General features: G+C 34.7%; 1 protein-coding gene and 1 non-coding gene across 2 annotated transcripts; one reads left to right on the top strand and one right to left on the bottom strand.

The window, feature by feature from the left end:
* Positions 1-1,286: 1,286 nt before the first annotated feature.
* Positions 1,287-15,320, bottom strand: LOC133197059 (uncharacterized). Its single transcript, XM_061332899.1, has 17 exons — positions 15,295-15,320; positions 14,936-15,007; positions 13,662-13,764; positions 13,241-13,308; positions 11,891-11,960; positions 11,551-11,769; positions 11,077-11,286; positions 9,581-9,808; positions 9,378-9,485; positions 8,831-8,924; positions 7,167-7,246; positions 5,718-5,867; positions 5,482-5,634; positions 4,901-5,055; positions 4,060-4,127; positions 3,802-3,950; positions 1,287-2,646 (listed from the first exon to the last, which is right to left on the bottom strand). Exons 1-17 carry the CDS (start codon positions 15,318-15,320, stop codon positions 1,426-1,428), a joined length of 3,174 nt encoding a protein of 1,057 aa, XP_061188883.1. The 3' UTR covers positions 1,287-1,425.
* Positions 3,310-3,382, top strand: Trnas-aga (transfer RNA serine (anticodon AGA)). Its single transcript has one exon. It is a non-coding gene; the product is annotated as a tRNA-Ser (tRNA).
* Positions 15,321-19,170: the final 3,850 nt, after the last annotated feature.

Raw genomic sequence — 19,170 nt, forward strand, 5'->3', positions numbered from 1 at the left:
TTTAAAACTGAGCTAAACACTAATTTAAGAAAAGTGAGGTCAAGATCAAAGGAAAGGTCAAGGTCATAAAATGTTGATGCAGTTGAATAGCTCTCATCAGTATGTATCAGCATATGAAGTTTGATTACACTATATTGAATGGTATCTTTAAAACTGAGCTAAACACTAATTTAAGAAAAGTGAGATCAAGGTCAAAGGAAAGGTCAAGGTCATAAAATGTTGATGCAGTTGCGTAGCTCTCATCTATCTTGAATGGTTTCTTTAAAACTGAGCTAAACACTAAAATAGGAAAAGTGAGGTCAAGGTCAAAGGAAAGGTAAAAAAATGTTGATGCAGTTGAATAGCTTACATCAGTATGTATCAACATATAGTTTGATAACACTATCTTGAATGGTATCTTAAAAACTGAGCTAAACACTTATTTAGGAAAAAGTGAGGTCAAGGTCAAAGGAAAGGTCAAGGTCAAAAAATGTTGATGCAGTTGCATATCTCTCAGCATATGAAGTTTGATAAAAATATCTTGGATAGTTTCTTTGATACAGCTTTGAATTGAGCTACACGCAAAGTGCGATGGAAGGACAGATGGATGGAAGGTCGAAGACAGACATGACAAACACTATATGCCCCGGCCATATTCATGGCGGGGCATAAAAAGCTTACTTGAGCTACTGACTTGGGTGAGCACAATAAAATCTGGGACACAATATCTTGCATGTTCATCAGTTTTCTTTTCAGAATTTTTTTCTCTGTAACCGATCGACAAGAGATGCTTTTTCCTCCTTGCCACCTGATCCAAATGCTGGAATTTCCAGGGTTTTTGTTTTATGCTCTTGTGTGAAATACAGTCAAACCTCGTTATCTGGAACTCGATTGGACCAAGATTAAACTTCAAGATATCTGAGGAATCAAGATATCAGGGGTAAAATACTTTAGGAATGAGTGATTGGGACTTCCAAATTACTTCGACATATCCATGGTATTTGAGATATCAGTGTTTGAGATACCAAGGTTCAACTGTATATGAAATGGACAGAACATGCTATGGCTGTGTATGTTTTACGTGAATCATGAAGGGCTGATATTCTAATTAGCAAAAATTATGTGCCCTGGTCCAAGATACAACGCTTAATGTTGACCAGCATCTGTTAAAACTATATGATGCCATATATGATATATTTTGTGATAACTGTTCACTTATCATTTCCAATCAGATTGCAGCATTTAAATCTTCAATAAAATGTACTTTATTTCACTGCAGATTTTGTACTATGAAATAATGCCTCTCTATTTTTTTTTATTGCATGATTAAAAGCCTCATTAAACATTCATTAACAACAAATCATAGGACACATTTCCTGGAAAAATTGCTAAAATAAATAATATCACAGTTTAACATTAATTATCAAACCCTAGACAAAGCTATCATCAGCTACATTTGGAAAATCCTGGAGGGGGCCTAACAGATGCTACAAGCTCAGATGGAGGTCCACTGAGATTAAAACCTGGAGGTTTCCTCAATTTCTCCTGGGGTTGTACTTTTTGGTCACTATCAGTCTCACTAAGATTTAAACCTGGAGGTTTCTTTAATTTCTCCTCCGGTTGTCTTTTTTGGTTTCCGTCTGCCTCTGAGAAAATTTCCTTAACCCCAAAATCTCTGTCAGATTTTCCTTCATTAGGTTCTGACTTGATCACTTTTTCTATAAGTAGGCTTTTAGATTTTCCTTCAGTCCTGCTCTCCTGGTCTGGTATTTTCCCACTGTCCTTCGGATCACCTGAAGATCTCTGTGCTTCAGCTGAGCCTTGTCTGTGTGCTTCCTCTCTAGGACACTTCTTTTCTTTGAGATATTCTCTCTGTCCACCACTGGACCTTGGTCTTTCTTCCTCCCTGATTTTATTTTTATCAAACCTCCTTCCATCACTTCTGTTTGCATCTTTTGATGGCTTCCCAAATCCTCTCCTTGTATATTCCTTTCTAACTGATTTCTCATATCCTTCTTTAACATCCTCACTTCTCTCCATTACTGGTGGTTTTCCAAATCCTTTCCTTCTTTCCATCTGTTTATCCAACCCTTTCAAATTATCACCTTTCTCAGCATTATCTTCTTGGACTTGATTACTTGAACCCTCCTCAGGTGAATCATGCCTGTTTGTCTGTCTGTGACTTTTTTGTTGTCCTGATCTGGGTCTCCCTAACCCTTGTCTTTGTCTCTTCTCCTGAATTTTCTCCACTCTAGACTCGAAATGGCTGTCCTCCACCTTTTTTGATGCTGAAGGCTGTTCCTCTGATTTTATCTTCTCTGTGTGGTTTTGCTCTGTTTTGTTTTTCTCCATCACTTTTGATGACTGTGGTCTTCCAAACCCCTTCCTCTGCTGATTTTGCACAGACATATCCTTCTCATGTATATCTTTCTTATTTAAACATTCAGAATTGTTGAAATCCTCTGGCTGCTTTACAACTTTTTCCTCTTGTTTTTGCTGATGAGAAAAGTTTCCTCTTTCCTTGTCTTCCCGATTTTTGTCCACTTTAATACTCCATCCAAACTGTTTACCTCGGCCACGACCTCTCGGCTCTTTTCTCTTTTCATTCTGTGGCTCTTCCCTGTAACTTTTGTTAGGGCTTGATTTGAGAGTTGCCTCTTCAATGGACTGAATGAAATAAAAGAAAAAAGAAAGAAATTCTTTATAAAACCTTGCAACTCTAAAATTTACATTAGAAAAAAAAGTTTAAATCAAGGATACACAGGCTTATGAGTTGTAAGATATTTTGTGGGGATTAAAAAATATTTTTAAAATAACCACTTTAATACTTAAAATTTCATAAAACAAGTAAATTAGCAGAGCATTTGATGTGTTTGTACATATGTTGGGGGAGAGGGGGGTTAGACTGTAATCTCTAGCCAAGCCAGACCTGAGAATCAAATGAAAGAAGCTGTTCCTTCTGTATTTTGAATGTCATTAAAAAAACTTATAAATGAGATCACGTACCAGCAACTTCTGACATTATAAGAAACCACATAGGCCAACACATATACAGTATTTATACTTAAATTATATCAAAAATCTTTAGCATTCTATGGCAGTCAGATGGGTTCAATTGCCGGTGGCCAGATAGCTCAGTTTGTAGAGCACCTGACTGGAGATTCAGGAGGCCAGGATCACATTTTTCTCCTCTCCCATTACATTTGGTGCCATGCTATGACCTGGAAGTGACAGGTGAAAGACCTGTCAGGGAAGAGCTTGGGTTGGTTTCTTTGGGGACAAAGACCTTTAAGGAGGGAGGAATGTGGTGGTCAGAGGGGTATTGCCTGTAGCCAGATAGCTCAGTTGGTAGAGCACCTGATTAGAGATTCAGGGGGCCCAGGTTTGAATCCTGGTCCAGTCTGTTGCATTTTTCTCCACTCCTGTTACATTTTTATTCCCAAGAGAATACAGCAGTTCATTTGATTAAAGGGTCACCTTACTAATAATACAAATATTGAGGTAAGTTATTTTATGTTTTTATCCTGGTAAGTCAGCTGTCAAGACAGTTTTATGCACAAGTTGTCTCTCTTGTTGAAAATGTGACACAATTTTTTCTCCACATTTTTGCCCCTCTACTGTACCTCAAAGCGAGTAAATGTTCTCACAGAGGCATAAATACAATCAATCAAAATCTCACCTGAGACACAAAAAGACAACTGAGACACAAAATTTCAACAATCAGTCAATATTTCACCTGAGATACAAAATGACATACAATCAATGTCTCCGAGACACGTCAATCCGAGACACAAAATTTTATATAATCAATCAATATCTCACCTGATCAGGGGTATATCCTGGCTGAGACTGCAGGTAACACAGAACAGCTCTATAAATAAACTTATACTGGGACTCCGTCTGTACCAACCCGGGTCTCTGTGATCTGACCTTCAGAACAGACTTCTGAATGTCAAGGTTACAGTCTAATCCTACAAGGATATCATAATTAACGATTTATACACGTTCAACTAAAACATAGAAGTCACTACACAGGGCCAAGGAAATAATGAGTGGTTTATTTTAATAAGTCTATCCTACCTTGTTGTTTAATTTGATAGATAAGTGTTTCTATGACAACAAGAGTCCCTGTACGACCAATTCCAGCGCTGTAAATAAAATTAAATTAGTTCTCAACCATTCCCATCAAATCTGAGTATAAGTACACATTCCCACCATAACAGTTAACTCTGAGTATAGGATCAGTATTGTAGACAGGACCTTCACTATAAATACACATTCCCACCATAACAGTTAACTCTGAGTATAAGATCAGTATTGCAGACAGGAACTTTACTATAAATAAACATTCCCACCATAACTGTTAACTCTGAGTATAGGATCAGTATTGTAGACAGGACCTTTACTATAAATACACATTCCCACCATAACAGTTAACTCTGAGTATAAGATCAGTATTGCAGACAGGAACTTTACTATAAATAAACATTCCCACCATAACTGTTAACTCTGAGTATAGGATCAGTATTGTAGACAGGGCCTTCACTATAAATACACATTCCCACCATAACAGTTAACTCTGAGTATAAGATCAGTATTGTAGACAGGACCTTCACTATAATACACATTCCCACCATAACAGTTAACTCTGGGTATAGGATTAGTATTGTAGACAGGGACTTTACTATAAATAAACATTCCCACCATAACAGTTAACTCTGAGTATAGGATCAGTATTGTAGACAGGACCTTCACTATAAATACACATTTCCACCATAACAGTTAACTCTGAGTATAGGATCAGTATTGTAGACAGGACCTTCACTATAAATACACATTCCCACCATAACTGTAAAGTCTGAGTATAAGATCAGTATTGTAGACAGGAACTTCACTACAGTGTGATGATTTCTACACTGACCTACAATGGATGACCATCGGGCCGGCTTCTGACAGTTCCTCTTGTTTGATGTTAACCGTTTCCAGGAAGTGGATGATACTGCTGGGGTTTCTGGGTACTCCAAAATCAGGCCAGGCTGTGTAATTAAACTGGTACACTAACCTGGTTCCCTCTATCTGTGGAGCAAAGCAGAAATGCATGAAAATTAGAGTGTCCTTAACCAAGACTCCCAAGGCACAACATTCAGCAGCGAGTCTTTGTTCTTCCCAGGAAATGAAGTCCCTAACAATGTGTGAATACTTCTTGATTAACCCTTGCTTTTAAACAATGGACTTTGGTTATATAAATAGAATTCTCCAAAAAACTGAAAGTCCCTTTTTCTGTCATATCATTGCCTTAGGGTTTATAATTTGAATAAATTAAAGAGTCAAAAGATATGACAAATTATTTTTTGCTTCTTAATTTTTTTTTTATTATTATAAAAGAGGCATTTTCTTTTCTCTGACTCAAGTGAGCATGTATCAAGGAATGTCCATACATCCTCAAATCTCTCAACAAATAAGTATACAAGCATCATATCTGTATGTCCCAGTGCAACTCACCGTGTCTGTTGTGGAATATTTGGATACCTCCATCTCTCTGAGGATGTAGTCTTTGTGTGTAATGACAGCTTTACCCTTCACTAGGAACTTGTAATTTTTTCCCTCCAAGACTTTTTCTTTCCCAGCATCACACCAATAACAAGCCACCTTGACCTAAAAACAGTAGTGTCACAATGGCTACTCACTATCTATTAAATAAATATTATTTCAATAATGAAGGAGGCTTTCCTAGTTACCCTGTTGTCTTCCTGCTCCTTGGTTGCCATGACAATGACCTGTGACTTTTCCTGCCAGACCATTCTCCAGAGGTCCCCAACCGTCTCAGGGAGGCACCCCTGGGTAGCGATGACACGCCCCCTGTCCACTCTCTCACTCTCACTGACCACCTAACATTAAAAATGTGTCATTAAAAAGTCCATATTTAACTGTCACCATAACTAAGGATATAACTAAGGATATGAGATAAGGTTGTAAGGTTCTAAGAGTTTAGATTACAAGATAAGGTTGTAAGGTTCTAAGAGTTTAGACTATGAGATAAGGTTGTAAGGTTCTAAGAGTTTAGATTATGAGATAAGGTTTTAAGGTTCTAAGAGTTTAGATTACGAGATAAGGTTGTAAGGTTCTAAGAGTTTAGATTACGAGATAAGGTTGTAAGGTTCTAAGAGTTTAGATTATGAGATAAGGTTTTAAGGTTCTAAGAGTTTAGATTATGAGATAAGGTTGTAAGGTTCTAAGAGTTTAGATTATGAGATAAGGTTTTAAGGTTCTAAGAGTTTAGATTATGAGATAAGGTTGTAAGGTTCTAAGAGTTTAGATTATGAGATAAGGTTGTAAGGTTCTAAGAGTTTAGACTATGAGATAAGGTAGTAAGGTTCTAAGAGTTTAGATTATGAGATAAGGTTGTAAGGTTCTAAGAGTTTAGATTATGAGATAAGGTTGTAAGGTTCCAAGAGTTTAGATTATGAGATAAGGTTGTAAGGTTCTAAGAGTTTAGATTATGAGATAAGGTTATGCGGTTCTAAGAGTTTAGATTATGAGATAAGGTTGTAAGGTTCTAAGAGTTTCTAAGACAGTAAGTTTATAAGAGGCTTGTCAGAATATCTGTAGAACAAACAAGAAGTCTGTGAGCCAATGCTCACTAGTAGTACGCCTGCTCTGAAGTGAATACGCTGTACACAAGTTCAGTGGTTAGCACGGATAAACACGAAGTTGACATTGGATTTGTACAAAAATGTCTCACACCATATACCATGCCAAAACAAAGAGTGTGCTTAAATTTTAAGCATCTGCAAAGAGTAGTTGCTGAGAAAACAGTGATGATTTTTTTATGGACAGACAGAAACACAAGGGTTAAACTAAACAGTATACCACCCTTTCCTTCAGAGCGGTGGTATAATTAATGCAAACATGCTTAAAGAAAATTTATGCAAAAAGAAAATAAGATATTACATCCAGTATCTGACTCTTAATAATAAATGAAATATTATCTAGCAGACTTAGTGAATTCTGGGCTGAAAAAGAATCACTGTAACAAACACACACAATTTCATAGCTTTTTTTTCAAAGTAAATATACACAGTAACATACTGACCAGTATATGTATGTACACCAACACTGTTTACATATAACATATAGACATACAATGTCCATAAATACCCATGTGTAGACATAATCTGTAACATTACCTGTATGTAGCTGGCACATATATAGTCAGAGCCTTTAATTTCTGGATCTCCATCACTCAAAACAACCCTGGTGTTGTCAACTAAAATAAATCATAAAACAGCATACATTTCATTATTTACATACATTACGATCATGAATGAATCCCCACCCTCTGCTTTCATAAGAATTTTCTGTGTCAGTATCCTAGGATAAGAATAAAGAGATAAAAAAGCACAAGCACTAAATATATTGATTACAGTTAGGCACTCTTACAGCAAAATGCCAGAAAAGAACAATTTTGATTCATTACTGGTACATGTATATATATGTCATATGGTATATTGTTCATAAAGTGTTTTAAAAGCATATGGAATGAAAATATTAAACTTGGTTATAATACTCAATTCATTTTAAGTGAGTTTGCTGTAACATGTTTCACTACATTTAAATTATTTTTAATGGGTCAATCTTCAACTTCTCAAAGTTTTTGATTTCTCATACAGGGATTTATCAGTACCTTCTCAGGGGCCGAAATTCGGCCCCATTCCCAATTGAAAATGAGTTCATTTTTTTCCCAATTTGGCAGTATTTTTTCCCAATTGGTGAACAATGCTTTTATATTTAATTATCTTGGAAAAACACTAAGTAAAATTGTCAGAATGTCTGTAATTTTCATCTATTTAACTCGTTTTGCAAATCTACAGTCAAAACACGTGTTTAAAAACACTGTAAAAACATCGCCAACTTTTAATCCGAATTTCCTCCGTTTTTTCTGAAAATGGTGATATTGTGTTATTATATAGATTTATTAAGTTATTTCTACCTACTCAATTGATCTATGAGTGAATGGTAAGGACTGTAGGCATTATTTCAAATAGAAAAATATATTTTCAATGCATAATAATACATATTAAAAGAGGACTTTGAGAAAATGTGTACTTCTTATAATATTTTACAGGAGGTTTATAATCAGATTCTATAATGACCTAAATTGGAATCTCATACACATATGTACTACCCTAAGTTGTATAAACACTTTATACTCTTTGAATTCAATTTTACTTTTATTAGCCTATTATTCATAATTGATCTTGTATGATGTTGGATCATGATTGAATTGTCTGTTTGGTTGCCCAAATTAGAGTTCATTCTGAAATGTTAAATGAATTACACCTGAATACATGATTTAAGCAACATTTTTAATTTTTCCCAATTTCATCAAAAAGCCGATAATTTTTTCCCAATTCCCCAAAAATGGCGTTTCCCAAAATAGGCTGATAAATCCCTGTCATAGTAAGGAGTTGTCCAATTTTGTTCCCCTTCCAAACCAGCAAATTCACTGTCTCAAAGGTGTGTTCTCTGAACAGCTACCACAAGTAATTTTGTAGAATGATTAAGAGGCCCTCTAAGGGGGAAGGGGTAGAATTTAGAGTATAGAATTATATAGAATACAAAAGTTTAGAAATTGATATACATAAAGTCAGAAGAGGAGAAGGAGTTTTGTTTGGAGGACGTATCAAACATTAACACTAGATAAAATTGTTGTACTCATAGGGCATTATAGATGTTTAATTCTATTGTGATTACCAAATATTTTCAATTAAGAACCTGTGTTTTTTTTGGGGGGGGTGGGGGGGGGGCTATTACACATATAATAAACTCAAGATAAAATTTTAGAACTCACAAGGAACTAAGTGTTTGAGCCTGTTCTTATGACGATTTTCTGGTCTCTGACCCTCCCTCTTACTTCCTCCTGATGTCATCATATAATTCAAGGCCTGCAAGAACAAAGGGCAATTAATCACTATTTGTTATGAAATAGTCTGGATCTCCCTACAATCTCACTTACGAGTAATACATGTATCTGAAAGCTGTGGATCAGAAAAGCCTTGACATTTGAACTTGATGGTTAAGTTTAATTAATAAATAATATTACAGATCTCTCATTCTGCATGTAAGTTATTCAGTGAATAGCCTGAAACCAGTAAATAAGCAGCTTTGAAATTTTTTTTAATACCTGTCCAATACTTTATACTTTCAACTGTAAATGATTTTAAAAGTGTACCATTATGACATGACAATGTTACATAGTATTAACATTAATTCATTGGGTGTGCATTTCAGAATGTAAATCTTTTAAGAAAGCAAATTATTAGTTTAGCTTCCTCTTTTAACCATTTTAGTTAAAAATATTTAAAATTAGAGGCATTGACATTATGATTCTTCCATACCTCAAACTCCTCTGAAAATTCAGTTTGTCTTCTCTCATTTCCCTTCTCCAGCTTTTGAATTAGCTCAGTTAGTTCTCTGGCTCTAAAACTGGTATCCCTTGGTGACTGCTGGGAAAATATACACGCAATACATACACAGATGCCAAATTTTGTACTGCTGATCAGAACAAGGGGCCTGAATAAGTAGAAAATAATGTAGTTACCTTTGGTTTACCCTGTACTTTGGTCTTTGCTGGTCTTTCTCTGTCATTTTTGACAAACTCTTTCCCCCGACCCTTGCCAGGCATTTTACCAACTTCTGTGTCTCTTGAAACCTGGGACTCTCTCCCTCGACCCTTGCTAGGCATGTTTCTGCTTTCGGTGTCCTTTGTGATTGGGGATTCTCTCCCCTGATTCTTGGTGGAGGTGTTACTTATTTCTACCACATCATCCTACAGGGAGCAGAAAACATATTCAAGAGAAAAACAGATACAAGACACTATAAATATATATATTTCTTACCAGAGACTTAAAGTAACAGAAGCCTGCAAGATTTTGAGGAAAACACAAAAACACTTATATTTTTAAGATAAATCCTTTTAACAAATTATTCAGAATTAAATATTTTTATAAGTTACTTACTGCAGTATAAAAATGAACTAGAAGCTTCAATAGACAACAGGTGACCTGTGGTCAGCCAGGTCTCAGAGATTTTACTAACTTTCAAGTTTTTATTCAAAATTGTCTCATTTGCTTTTGTTCATCAATGTACAGTTTCAAAACTTTAAAAATCCTGCAGGCCATACGTAAAAGAATTACATAAGCTTCACTTTAGATCAAAATTTAAGACCAGTCTAAAGTTCTTTTAGGAATAACTCTTCTCTCTTTGTTTAATGAGGACTATTAAATTTTTGTTTACTATCCTCTGTAATGAGGAATCTGCTTTTCTACTCACATACATACATATCCCCAACCTTCTCTGTGAAGACTACCACCCCTTTCTCTTTGTCTGTGAGGATTACCACCCTTCTCTCTCTCTGTGAGGATTATCATCTTTCTCTCTTTGTTTGTGAAGACTACCATCCTTCTCTCCCCATCTGTGAGGACTACCACTTTTCTCTCTCTCTCTGTGAGGACTATCATCTTTCTCTCTCTGTCTGTGAGAACTACCACCTTTCTCTCTCTCTCTCTCTCTCTCTCTCTGTGATGATTACCACACTTCTCTGTCTGTGAAGACTACCATCCTTCTCTCTCCATCTGTGAGGATTACCAACTTTCTCCCTCTCTCTGTGAGGATTACCACCCTTCTTTCTCTGTAAAGACTACCACCCTTATCTCTCCATCTATGAGGACTACCATCCTTCTCTCTCTCTGAGGATTTCCACCATTATTTCTCCATCTGTGAGGACTACCACCCTTATCTCTCTCTTTGTGAGGACTATGATCTTTCTCTCTCTCTCTGTGAGGACTACCACCTTTCTCTCTCTCTCTCTGTGAGGATTACCAACCTTCTCTCTCTCTGTGAGGACTACCATCTTTCTCTCTCTCTTTGTCTCTCTGTGAAGACTATGATCTTTCTCTCTCTCTCTCTGTGAGGACTACCATCTTTCTCTCTCTCTTTCTCTGTGAGGACTACCATCTTTCTCTCTGTGTCTTTGGTGACTACCACTCTTTTTTCTCTCTCTAACAATAGAGGACTGCTATATTTTTGTTTACTTACCTCTGTGATGAGAAATCTGTTTTTCTCCTCCTCCACATCTATGACCCCACCGTTCTCTCTCTGTCTGTGGAGGAGCCTTTTCATCTTCTCCTGCCAATTCCTCATTTCATCAGTCAGGACAAAGGACTGCATCTGGTCCTCAGGAGTAATCTCCCTTGTTAGCATGTCACTGTTGCACTCAATCTCCTCACGGCACACAGGGCATGGAACCTACAAAAGTTATTCATACTGGAGGTCACTTACAAAGGAAACACTTTAGACATACTTGTGGATTCCCACTTGTATTTAAAGAAGCATACTTAGCAGTTTCCTTTTTTGTATTTTCTAAAAAACATCTGCTCTAGTTACCTATTATCCAACATTTTTATTTTTCATCAGTTATTTTTACAGTCATGTAAGCTTCATGGTTTACTCCTACAAGGAGAGATAAAAACCTGAAGCAAAACCAATTGGAATCCTTGTTTCTACACAGACCTTTGTTTGGTCATCATCTCCTATATGATGTGTAGGCTTTGAATGGTTCTCCTGTTGGATGGTATCCAGCACATGCTTGATGTAGCGAGAAAGACACTGACAGTGAAAGTAATGGTAACACGTAGTTTTAGTGAATTCATCCCCTTCATGAAAATATTCATAGCAGATAGTACATGGACAATGAGGAATGTTTCCCTCTGTCAGACTATCCTTGGCCAACTGGAAAACATAAGTAATGTCAAAGGTAATAACATATTCCATTTCCTTTATATCTATTTAATTCATTAATATGTTCATGCCTAGGTGTCATATTGCTGAAAGAATTATCCTGATGACTTACCTCAATCAAGTCATACAACATTGGACCACCCTGAAGTTCTGTTGCCAAGCTTATCAAAGAAGACTGCAACCTGATGCAAAAAAAAAAAACTAGACTTTATCAAAAATAAGAATGAAGTATACATGTATGTACGAGGGGTTATCAAAAAGTTCGTGGACTAGCGCCATAAAATTAAAACCGCTTTAGGTACATCAATGAATTTAAATACATTTAGTTAGCATCATCTTTTCTATCGATAGAATAAACCATAAATCAAAAGTTTTATTTTTTTAATAAATTGTTATTGTTTTTGTAAGCAATGGTACGTCCAAGCGGCGCAACCTCAAATATGACGTTTTTTCTACCTGAGTGCAACTGAGAAAAACTCTTTTGATATGAGCATTTATCGTCAAAAAATCCGGTTAATCCAGGCATGTGATAATCCAGGCATGTGGTACAACACAATTGTTCCGTAAAATTTGCAATTTTTACCCCATTCTGTAAATTCTATGAAATTTTATCGTAAGTTTATATGGAGTGTACAAACAATTAAGGGCTCAAAAATGACGTCAAAAAAGGGGGAGAGGTTTCTGTTTCCAACATTCTTTAAAGTTTCGCACCTGGAAAAACTGGTATAGAACTAGGGAATGTTTAAAGGAGCTACAGAAAAATAAAATACATCCAGAGTACTCGTTTTAAATAGCCAAAAAGATTCAGAGAGATAAAAGATGCACAGTTAAAGTCAATTTGTAGTGTCAAAAATCAGTCACGTCGAAAAGTGACGTTGATCATGTGTGGTAGAAAATGAACTCCATCAAGCTAAGTATTCTGGTATAATCAAGTGAGGATCTTTCATTATGTATAGATACATTTACAATATTATATGCATTGAAAGCAGCTGTTCATGACATTGTAAAGTCATATAAACAAAACGGACTTAAGTCCTTACTTAACTCCAGGTAATCACATCAAGATAAGTGTATAAGGTAGACGGAGCGGACATTGAGAAACAATGACGTTGTGGGACGTCATGAAACTAAACGGCGACAGCGCCGGGTGATCATATAATGCCTTTTTTATTTTAGAATAATTTGGCAAATTACCAACGTATCAAGATAAAATTTTCAACATTTCTTAAACATTTGTTGATTTATGTTTTTCATAAATTTTGTAAGCACAGACTACATAGTATTAATTTTATCGCATCAGTCCACGAACTTTTTGATAACCCCTCGTATATCCTACGGCAAATCAATTTTGTATTTTACTACCAAGTAAATCATTTTGAAAGATAATTTTTATGATAAGCTTGATTATGTCATTTGCTGTGTGACTATATGACCTTCAAAGCTACATATATGACCTACTGACCTATTGACCTCCTCCTCCCCAACCCCACGTGGATTCTTGATGTCAATGCTGGGAATCTCATGAGGATACTGTAAATCAGAAAATCAGATGTTAGAAACTCAAACAAATGAAACTCAAAAGTGTGATATTACTTATTAAGAAGAGGATTAGTTTTGAATTTTAATGTTTAACATTAAAAGAGGTGAAGAAAATGTATAGACACAATCCAATACATGCTCTAATGCTACAAAGAGTAAAAAACAAAACAAAACAGTCAATATTAAAAAATGATGTATAATTGAGCATTTTTAAAAACATAATCTTGACAGGAGATGTGTAAAACCAATGCAGAGATTCACAAATGTACACTGCAATGTTTTTTTGTGGAAAATTAGATATCCAATTCTATGTCTAGCCACTTTTTATCTGACAACATCCTTACCCTATGAGTTGGCTGTAAGACTAGTGTAATACAGACATATTTCTTTTCCACTTCATCTCCTGTAGAAGGGTGTAACTGAAGACTGATAATTTCTGGCCAACCACTAGAATATAACATCTTATTAGGTACAATAAACACCTCTACTTTAGAAAAGATGAGTCAAAAAAGACAAATTAAAGTTTTTACTGTCATGTTCAAAATTTTGCATTACCTTCACCAAGGAAATTCAAAATTTACAAAATGGTAGCACTTTATGTGCATTATCTTGACATATTTTTTTTTTTAAATTTGTTATATTATAAAACTATATCGTATATCAGGCCTTACAAAATCTGTTGGTACCTGGTATTATACCCAGCTGAATTCATGACTGTACCAGCCAAAATATTAGCTGGAGAAAAATTTGATAACATTTTATTAAAATCACTTCCACAAGGTACCTCTTTCTTATCTTTTTAGTTTTATGAAGATTTGTCAAGTTCAAAATGCCAGTATTTCAACTCTAAATTTCTTTTCTTTCTATTTGTTCTTGTAAATGGTATCAAAAATCTGATATGAGCTTTTGAAGTTTGAAGAGGCAGATCAAAGTTACAAGTGTAAGCTGTGTAAAGAATTTTGAAGGTTAGATGAGGTACAAATCGACTGAGGTGTAATGAGTGTTATGGTAGAACTGCGCTTGCCCCGATGACCACAGTGTGAAACATAGTTAGAATAATCTAACTGTGTCTCGGGACAGGCCCTCACAACAGTTAGAATACCACCCATATACTTGCAATGTAGCAAAAAATTGCAGAATTGCTCCGAAATGATTTTGGAGAAAATTAATTAAGTTGCATTGAAAATAACAGTCAAATTAATCACAACAAACCTTTTTGAGACTGTAAATACCTTTCATCTAAAAATTTAATCCATATAATGGAAGAATTCAATTTTCACCAACGTTTTTGTACTCGTTTCAAATTTACACACCATGTTGACATTCGGAACTCTCGGGATTTTTCATAGTTAATGCAATGAGTTAGAGTTATCTACCGTTTTTTCTTTGCTACAAAGACAATACACGGAATGCATTCTATCGTTAAACCGGGTCTGTAGGACATTTATCATTTTAAAGATAGAACATTCTATCTATGTGAAACATATTACAAAATCACTAAAATACTTAATAAAAACAAAGTACCCTCTTGTGTCAATTCATCTTTTCCCGTATAATATACTGGACACAAGGAATATATCATTGGTAATTTAACTTGCCAGAATGTGTTGCTGTTTACCTTTCAGTTGTTTTCAAACTCAGTTCATCAATATATATAGATTTCAACACTTCCAGCTCCTCAGTAATCCCACTACCAAAGTAAAAATCGAAATCAATATACTTAAATGTAAAATAAAACATGCAGAAAATAAATACAAGTTTTACAAAGAACAAGTTAATACAAATAAATGATTAGGCACAGTTAGCACTATACACGGTTTACTACGTTACATTGCCTATGTTCTAAAATAAACCCCAGCGTGTTACACTTTTTATCAATATTATCTTTAATTTTATATTTTGTTATTCGTGATTTCATCAATGAAATAAACAAATAAATTAGTCTGTGGTTAACATCAAAACATCAAGATGACATGCCTGTCTACATCCACATCGTCAGCCATTTTTTTTTAAAGCTCTGCACTTCGATCCCGACCTATTAAGAAACTGGGAAATATGAAATTATATGGATCTCTTTTTGTGGATTATATGGATTACCACCTTTTTTATGGATTTTTATATGGATTACTTTTAATGAAATGAACACATACACACGATATGAATGACATGTATCTTTGTTGTATGTCCAGACACATAACATCTTTTTTCAAAGGGGGGGGGGGGGTATTATAATTGACCCCCCCCCCCAAATCCATACTAATTATTTAGTAATTACAAATTAAAAGCAAAAGATTACTCTTAAAAAAAGATCCCCGCCCAGCCCCCGATATTATGTGTCTGCTGATGTCCACTTGTTCTCTTCGCTAACGAAGGTAAAAGTACATGTATGGACAAAATGTGCACAGCTAATCCCCCACACTTTTGTTCTAACTTGAATTAAACTACACCCTGATTCAAGTTTCTTACCAACGAGGTGTACAACTGTAAAAATAAAACTCGAAGAGAAATTTCGCGGTAAAAAATGTCGAACATTGGAAAGACTGTAAAGTAGACAAGTATTATTATAAGAAATCTAATTTGCATCAGCATGCAGACACTGCAGAATCCTGGCAAACGTATGGATACACTATATCTCTGAAAGTTGATGCAATAAGTAAGCATGGTAAACGTGCTTTGGGAGAACTTTCGCCTGTTATTTTAAAGGAAGAGTTAAACATAATCTTTTTATGATTTTTTTTTCTGTTTTGATGGAATTAAGGAACTCAGAGATGGTGAATTATCCTATCTGTTAATGTAAAAAGTAAAGTTGATGTACCAGTCCATGGGATTTATAAACGTTCCGTATCAACGTCATCTTACATAAATATATTCTCTAAAAGTTAAGATGAATATCATCCATATCCTACATGATTTTTGGATCAAATGAGTCGCTTTGAAACATCAAAATTCATGTCATCTTCTATATTCCTAGATATTCAGCCTGCAAACTGTTTGTAAGCGATACAGGAAAATTGTAAAATCCGACCTTAGTCATATAAAATACAACTTAAGAATTCCTTCTTTACTCATCTGGCAGGTATAGTTTGTTTGCATGCCACTAGAATGAGAAATTACTCTTTACAATCCAAAATTATGAAATTCACGTCCCGTGGGTCAAGGGTGGGGCTCGTTGGTCTAATGAAAATATACAATTCAGTATATTTGAAAGTCGTATTTATTTCCGAACGTTTAACAAGCAACCTGTATGCATGTTGGCAGTAATTAATCTATGGGTAATTTTTCAAACTGCGTCCCATGCTCAAAGTCCAGGGTGGGGCTAACTTGATGAATTAAAAGAATTTTGATAAGATGGACAATGACCAAAAACTCATATGGCTAATGACCACTGAAAATGCTGACATTCTTACTCGAATCTGAAAATGATTCAGAACAATGGAATATGATTCCAAAAAAAATGTATCCAACTGTATTACATTTCAAGTTATATTCGATATTTTACACTGTCTTGGCTACTTAATTGGGGTACAAGTGATGTACCCCCTGTATAGTCAGACAAGTTTTCCTTCTGTAAGCATATATACATGTACATATTGTGTGTGTGTATTTATTTGTATATAATTGTATACGAGTAAGTATATATACACTGTATGTAAGTGTGCACTTGTTTATATACATGTATCTGTTCATATTTGGATGTAAATGTGGACAGTGTATTATATGTGTGAATGTGTATCATGACTACACTAAACATTATCCAGTTTAATGTTATCTATAATACTCCTTAAACTACTTATGTTTCTTAAATGTACAGCAAATTGGTTTTTCTAATTTCCTGTGACTAGTAATTTAATTCTGTTAGCTGAGAACTTCTGCAAGTGAGGATCTGGGCAATATTTTACTTAATGCAAACATTACTTGTTATAATAGTAATCATATCATTGTTTTAATTAAATGTACATACGCCCTGAGGGTCAAAGATTGGTGAATAAACACACAGTATAGTATATTTAAAAAGTATTTTATCTTTAAAATCATTAAATGGAATGTGAAACGTTGCAATATTCGATCTTTTCCATTTGTATTGAATAACTTTTCATTTGTACAAATAAAAAAAATTATACAATTCAAATAGAAAATGATAGAATTGCAAATGGAAAATTATAGAACACAATTACAATTATACAATACAAATGAAAATTATACAATACAAATTGAAAATTATGCAATACAAATGGAAAATTTTACAAGGCAAAAGGAAATGATCGAATATTGCAACGTTTGACATGCCAAACTTTAAAAAGACGACAAGCTTTGTGATAATTATCATATGTTAAACAAATCGTAAAATTCGTTTTTTATATGTCCAAAATTCTAGTTTCACTGATCTAGTGGGATTGAGTAAGCCATAGCCCAACAACTTCGTGATACTCAGGTGAGCTTCAAGGCCCATTGGCTTGTTGTTTTTTTTAATAAAACAAAAGTACCGTAAGGAGTACAAGTTTGGCTAAATTATCGCTGTATTCGAGGATTTTATTTTTAAAACTTTAAGCCCGATTATATAATGGAATACTTTGCGCATAGTATTCCAACTGGTTGTGATAATGATAAATCACACATTAACTTGGTAAATGTCTTTGATTGGCAAAGCATAAACAAGATGCACTTTTCATTTACTTTGAAATTAATATCCCCCCTCAATACAAAGGGAAAAGTAAAGAAAAGTATAATGTGATTGACGCATTTGACAACAGTCCAAAAAACCCTTTAAAATATTTCTGATATACCTGCATGAAATAAACGTCAATGCGCAAACATGGAATGAATAATTTTACATATACATTTGAAAGAAATGTTTTAAATAAGTCTTGTCCCTTTAAAAACAAATAATTCTGAAGCAATTAAAAACGAGGACCCAACACGATACGTTCCAACTGATTTGGCTCACTGCATACAAAACGTCACGTAAAAGTACATCTCTTCCTCAGATTGATAAATGCTTGGAACCTGTATCATACGAAATCACTTTAAAACGTCGAAAATTAACTTCCGTGATTTTTTTAAGTTACACACGATCCATGTAGATCTGTGGAACTAACCTTAAAGGGACAACAGAAACCTATGTGATCGATTCTGGTGGCGGATCAAAAAGTTAAATACATGTATCTATTACTTTTAGATTTATACTTTTATTATACTAGGGGGTGTGTAGGGTTGCATGTGTTAAACTAACGTTAACATGCCTGAACTTCGAAATAAGAAAACACAACGACTATAAATTAGTGGTTGGCTAGATACATGTAAATATAAAATTGTTGAAATGCAGCATATTTAAAGCCCTAAAATTCAAATTGATTAGACCTATACCATTTTTTTTTTTATAATTTATTAAATAGAAAGGAATCCTTTTGACATATCCTGAGCTGGAAGAATTTTAAAGAAAATTCACAATTGACCTTTTGTTATAGCAGGAGCTGATGCTCCTTTTCTTCTATGGGGATGCAAGTGTATATTGTGAAAAGGGGGGGGGGGATCTTGCTCAAGAGCTGATGTAAATGTGGTATTTAACACTTCAAGCTCCCTACATCTTACAGAAGAAATTTCTAGGACGATGATTTAAAGTCCTTTTCATAGTATTTTTATTTTCCCAGGTGAAACTAAATTTTTGACACCGATTCATGTACTTCTGAGTAGCCAGACGTGAAAATGAAAACATCAAAGAACATATACAATTTGGTACTATATGTATATAAATTACGTAAATAATCCCTTATGGCTAAATGAAACAAGAAATAACAATTGCTGGATTGCAAGGAAAAAGAATAACAAATAAAAAGCTTAGAAAGATCTAATTTT

This window comes from Saccostrea echinata, unplaced genomic scaffold, assembly GCF_033153115.1.
Source record: "Saccostrea echinata isolate AGI-Se365-2 ecotype Australia unplaced genomic scaffold, CSIRO_AGI_Sech_v1 ptg000030l, whole genome shotgun sequence".
Lineage (NCBI taxonomy): Eukaryota > Metazoa > Mollusca > Bivalvia > Ostreida > Ostreidae > Saccostrea > Saccostrea echinata.

Excerpts from the sequence above, each read along its gene's own strand:
- LOC133197059 (XM_061332899.1), bottom strand. The coding sequence starts at position 15,320 with ATGGCTGACGATGTGGATGTAGACAG. Across the intron at positions 9,486-9,580 it reads AAGTACAGGGTAAACCAAAG|CAGTCACCAAGGGATACCAG; the intron begins GTAACTACATTA and ends ATATTTTCCCAG. Across the intron at positions 2,647-3,801 it reads CAGGATATACCCCTGATCAG|TCCATTGAAGAGGCAACTCT; the intron begins GTGAGATATTGA and ends TATTTCATTCAG.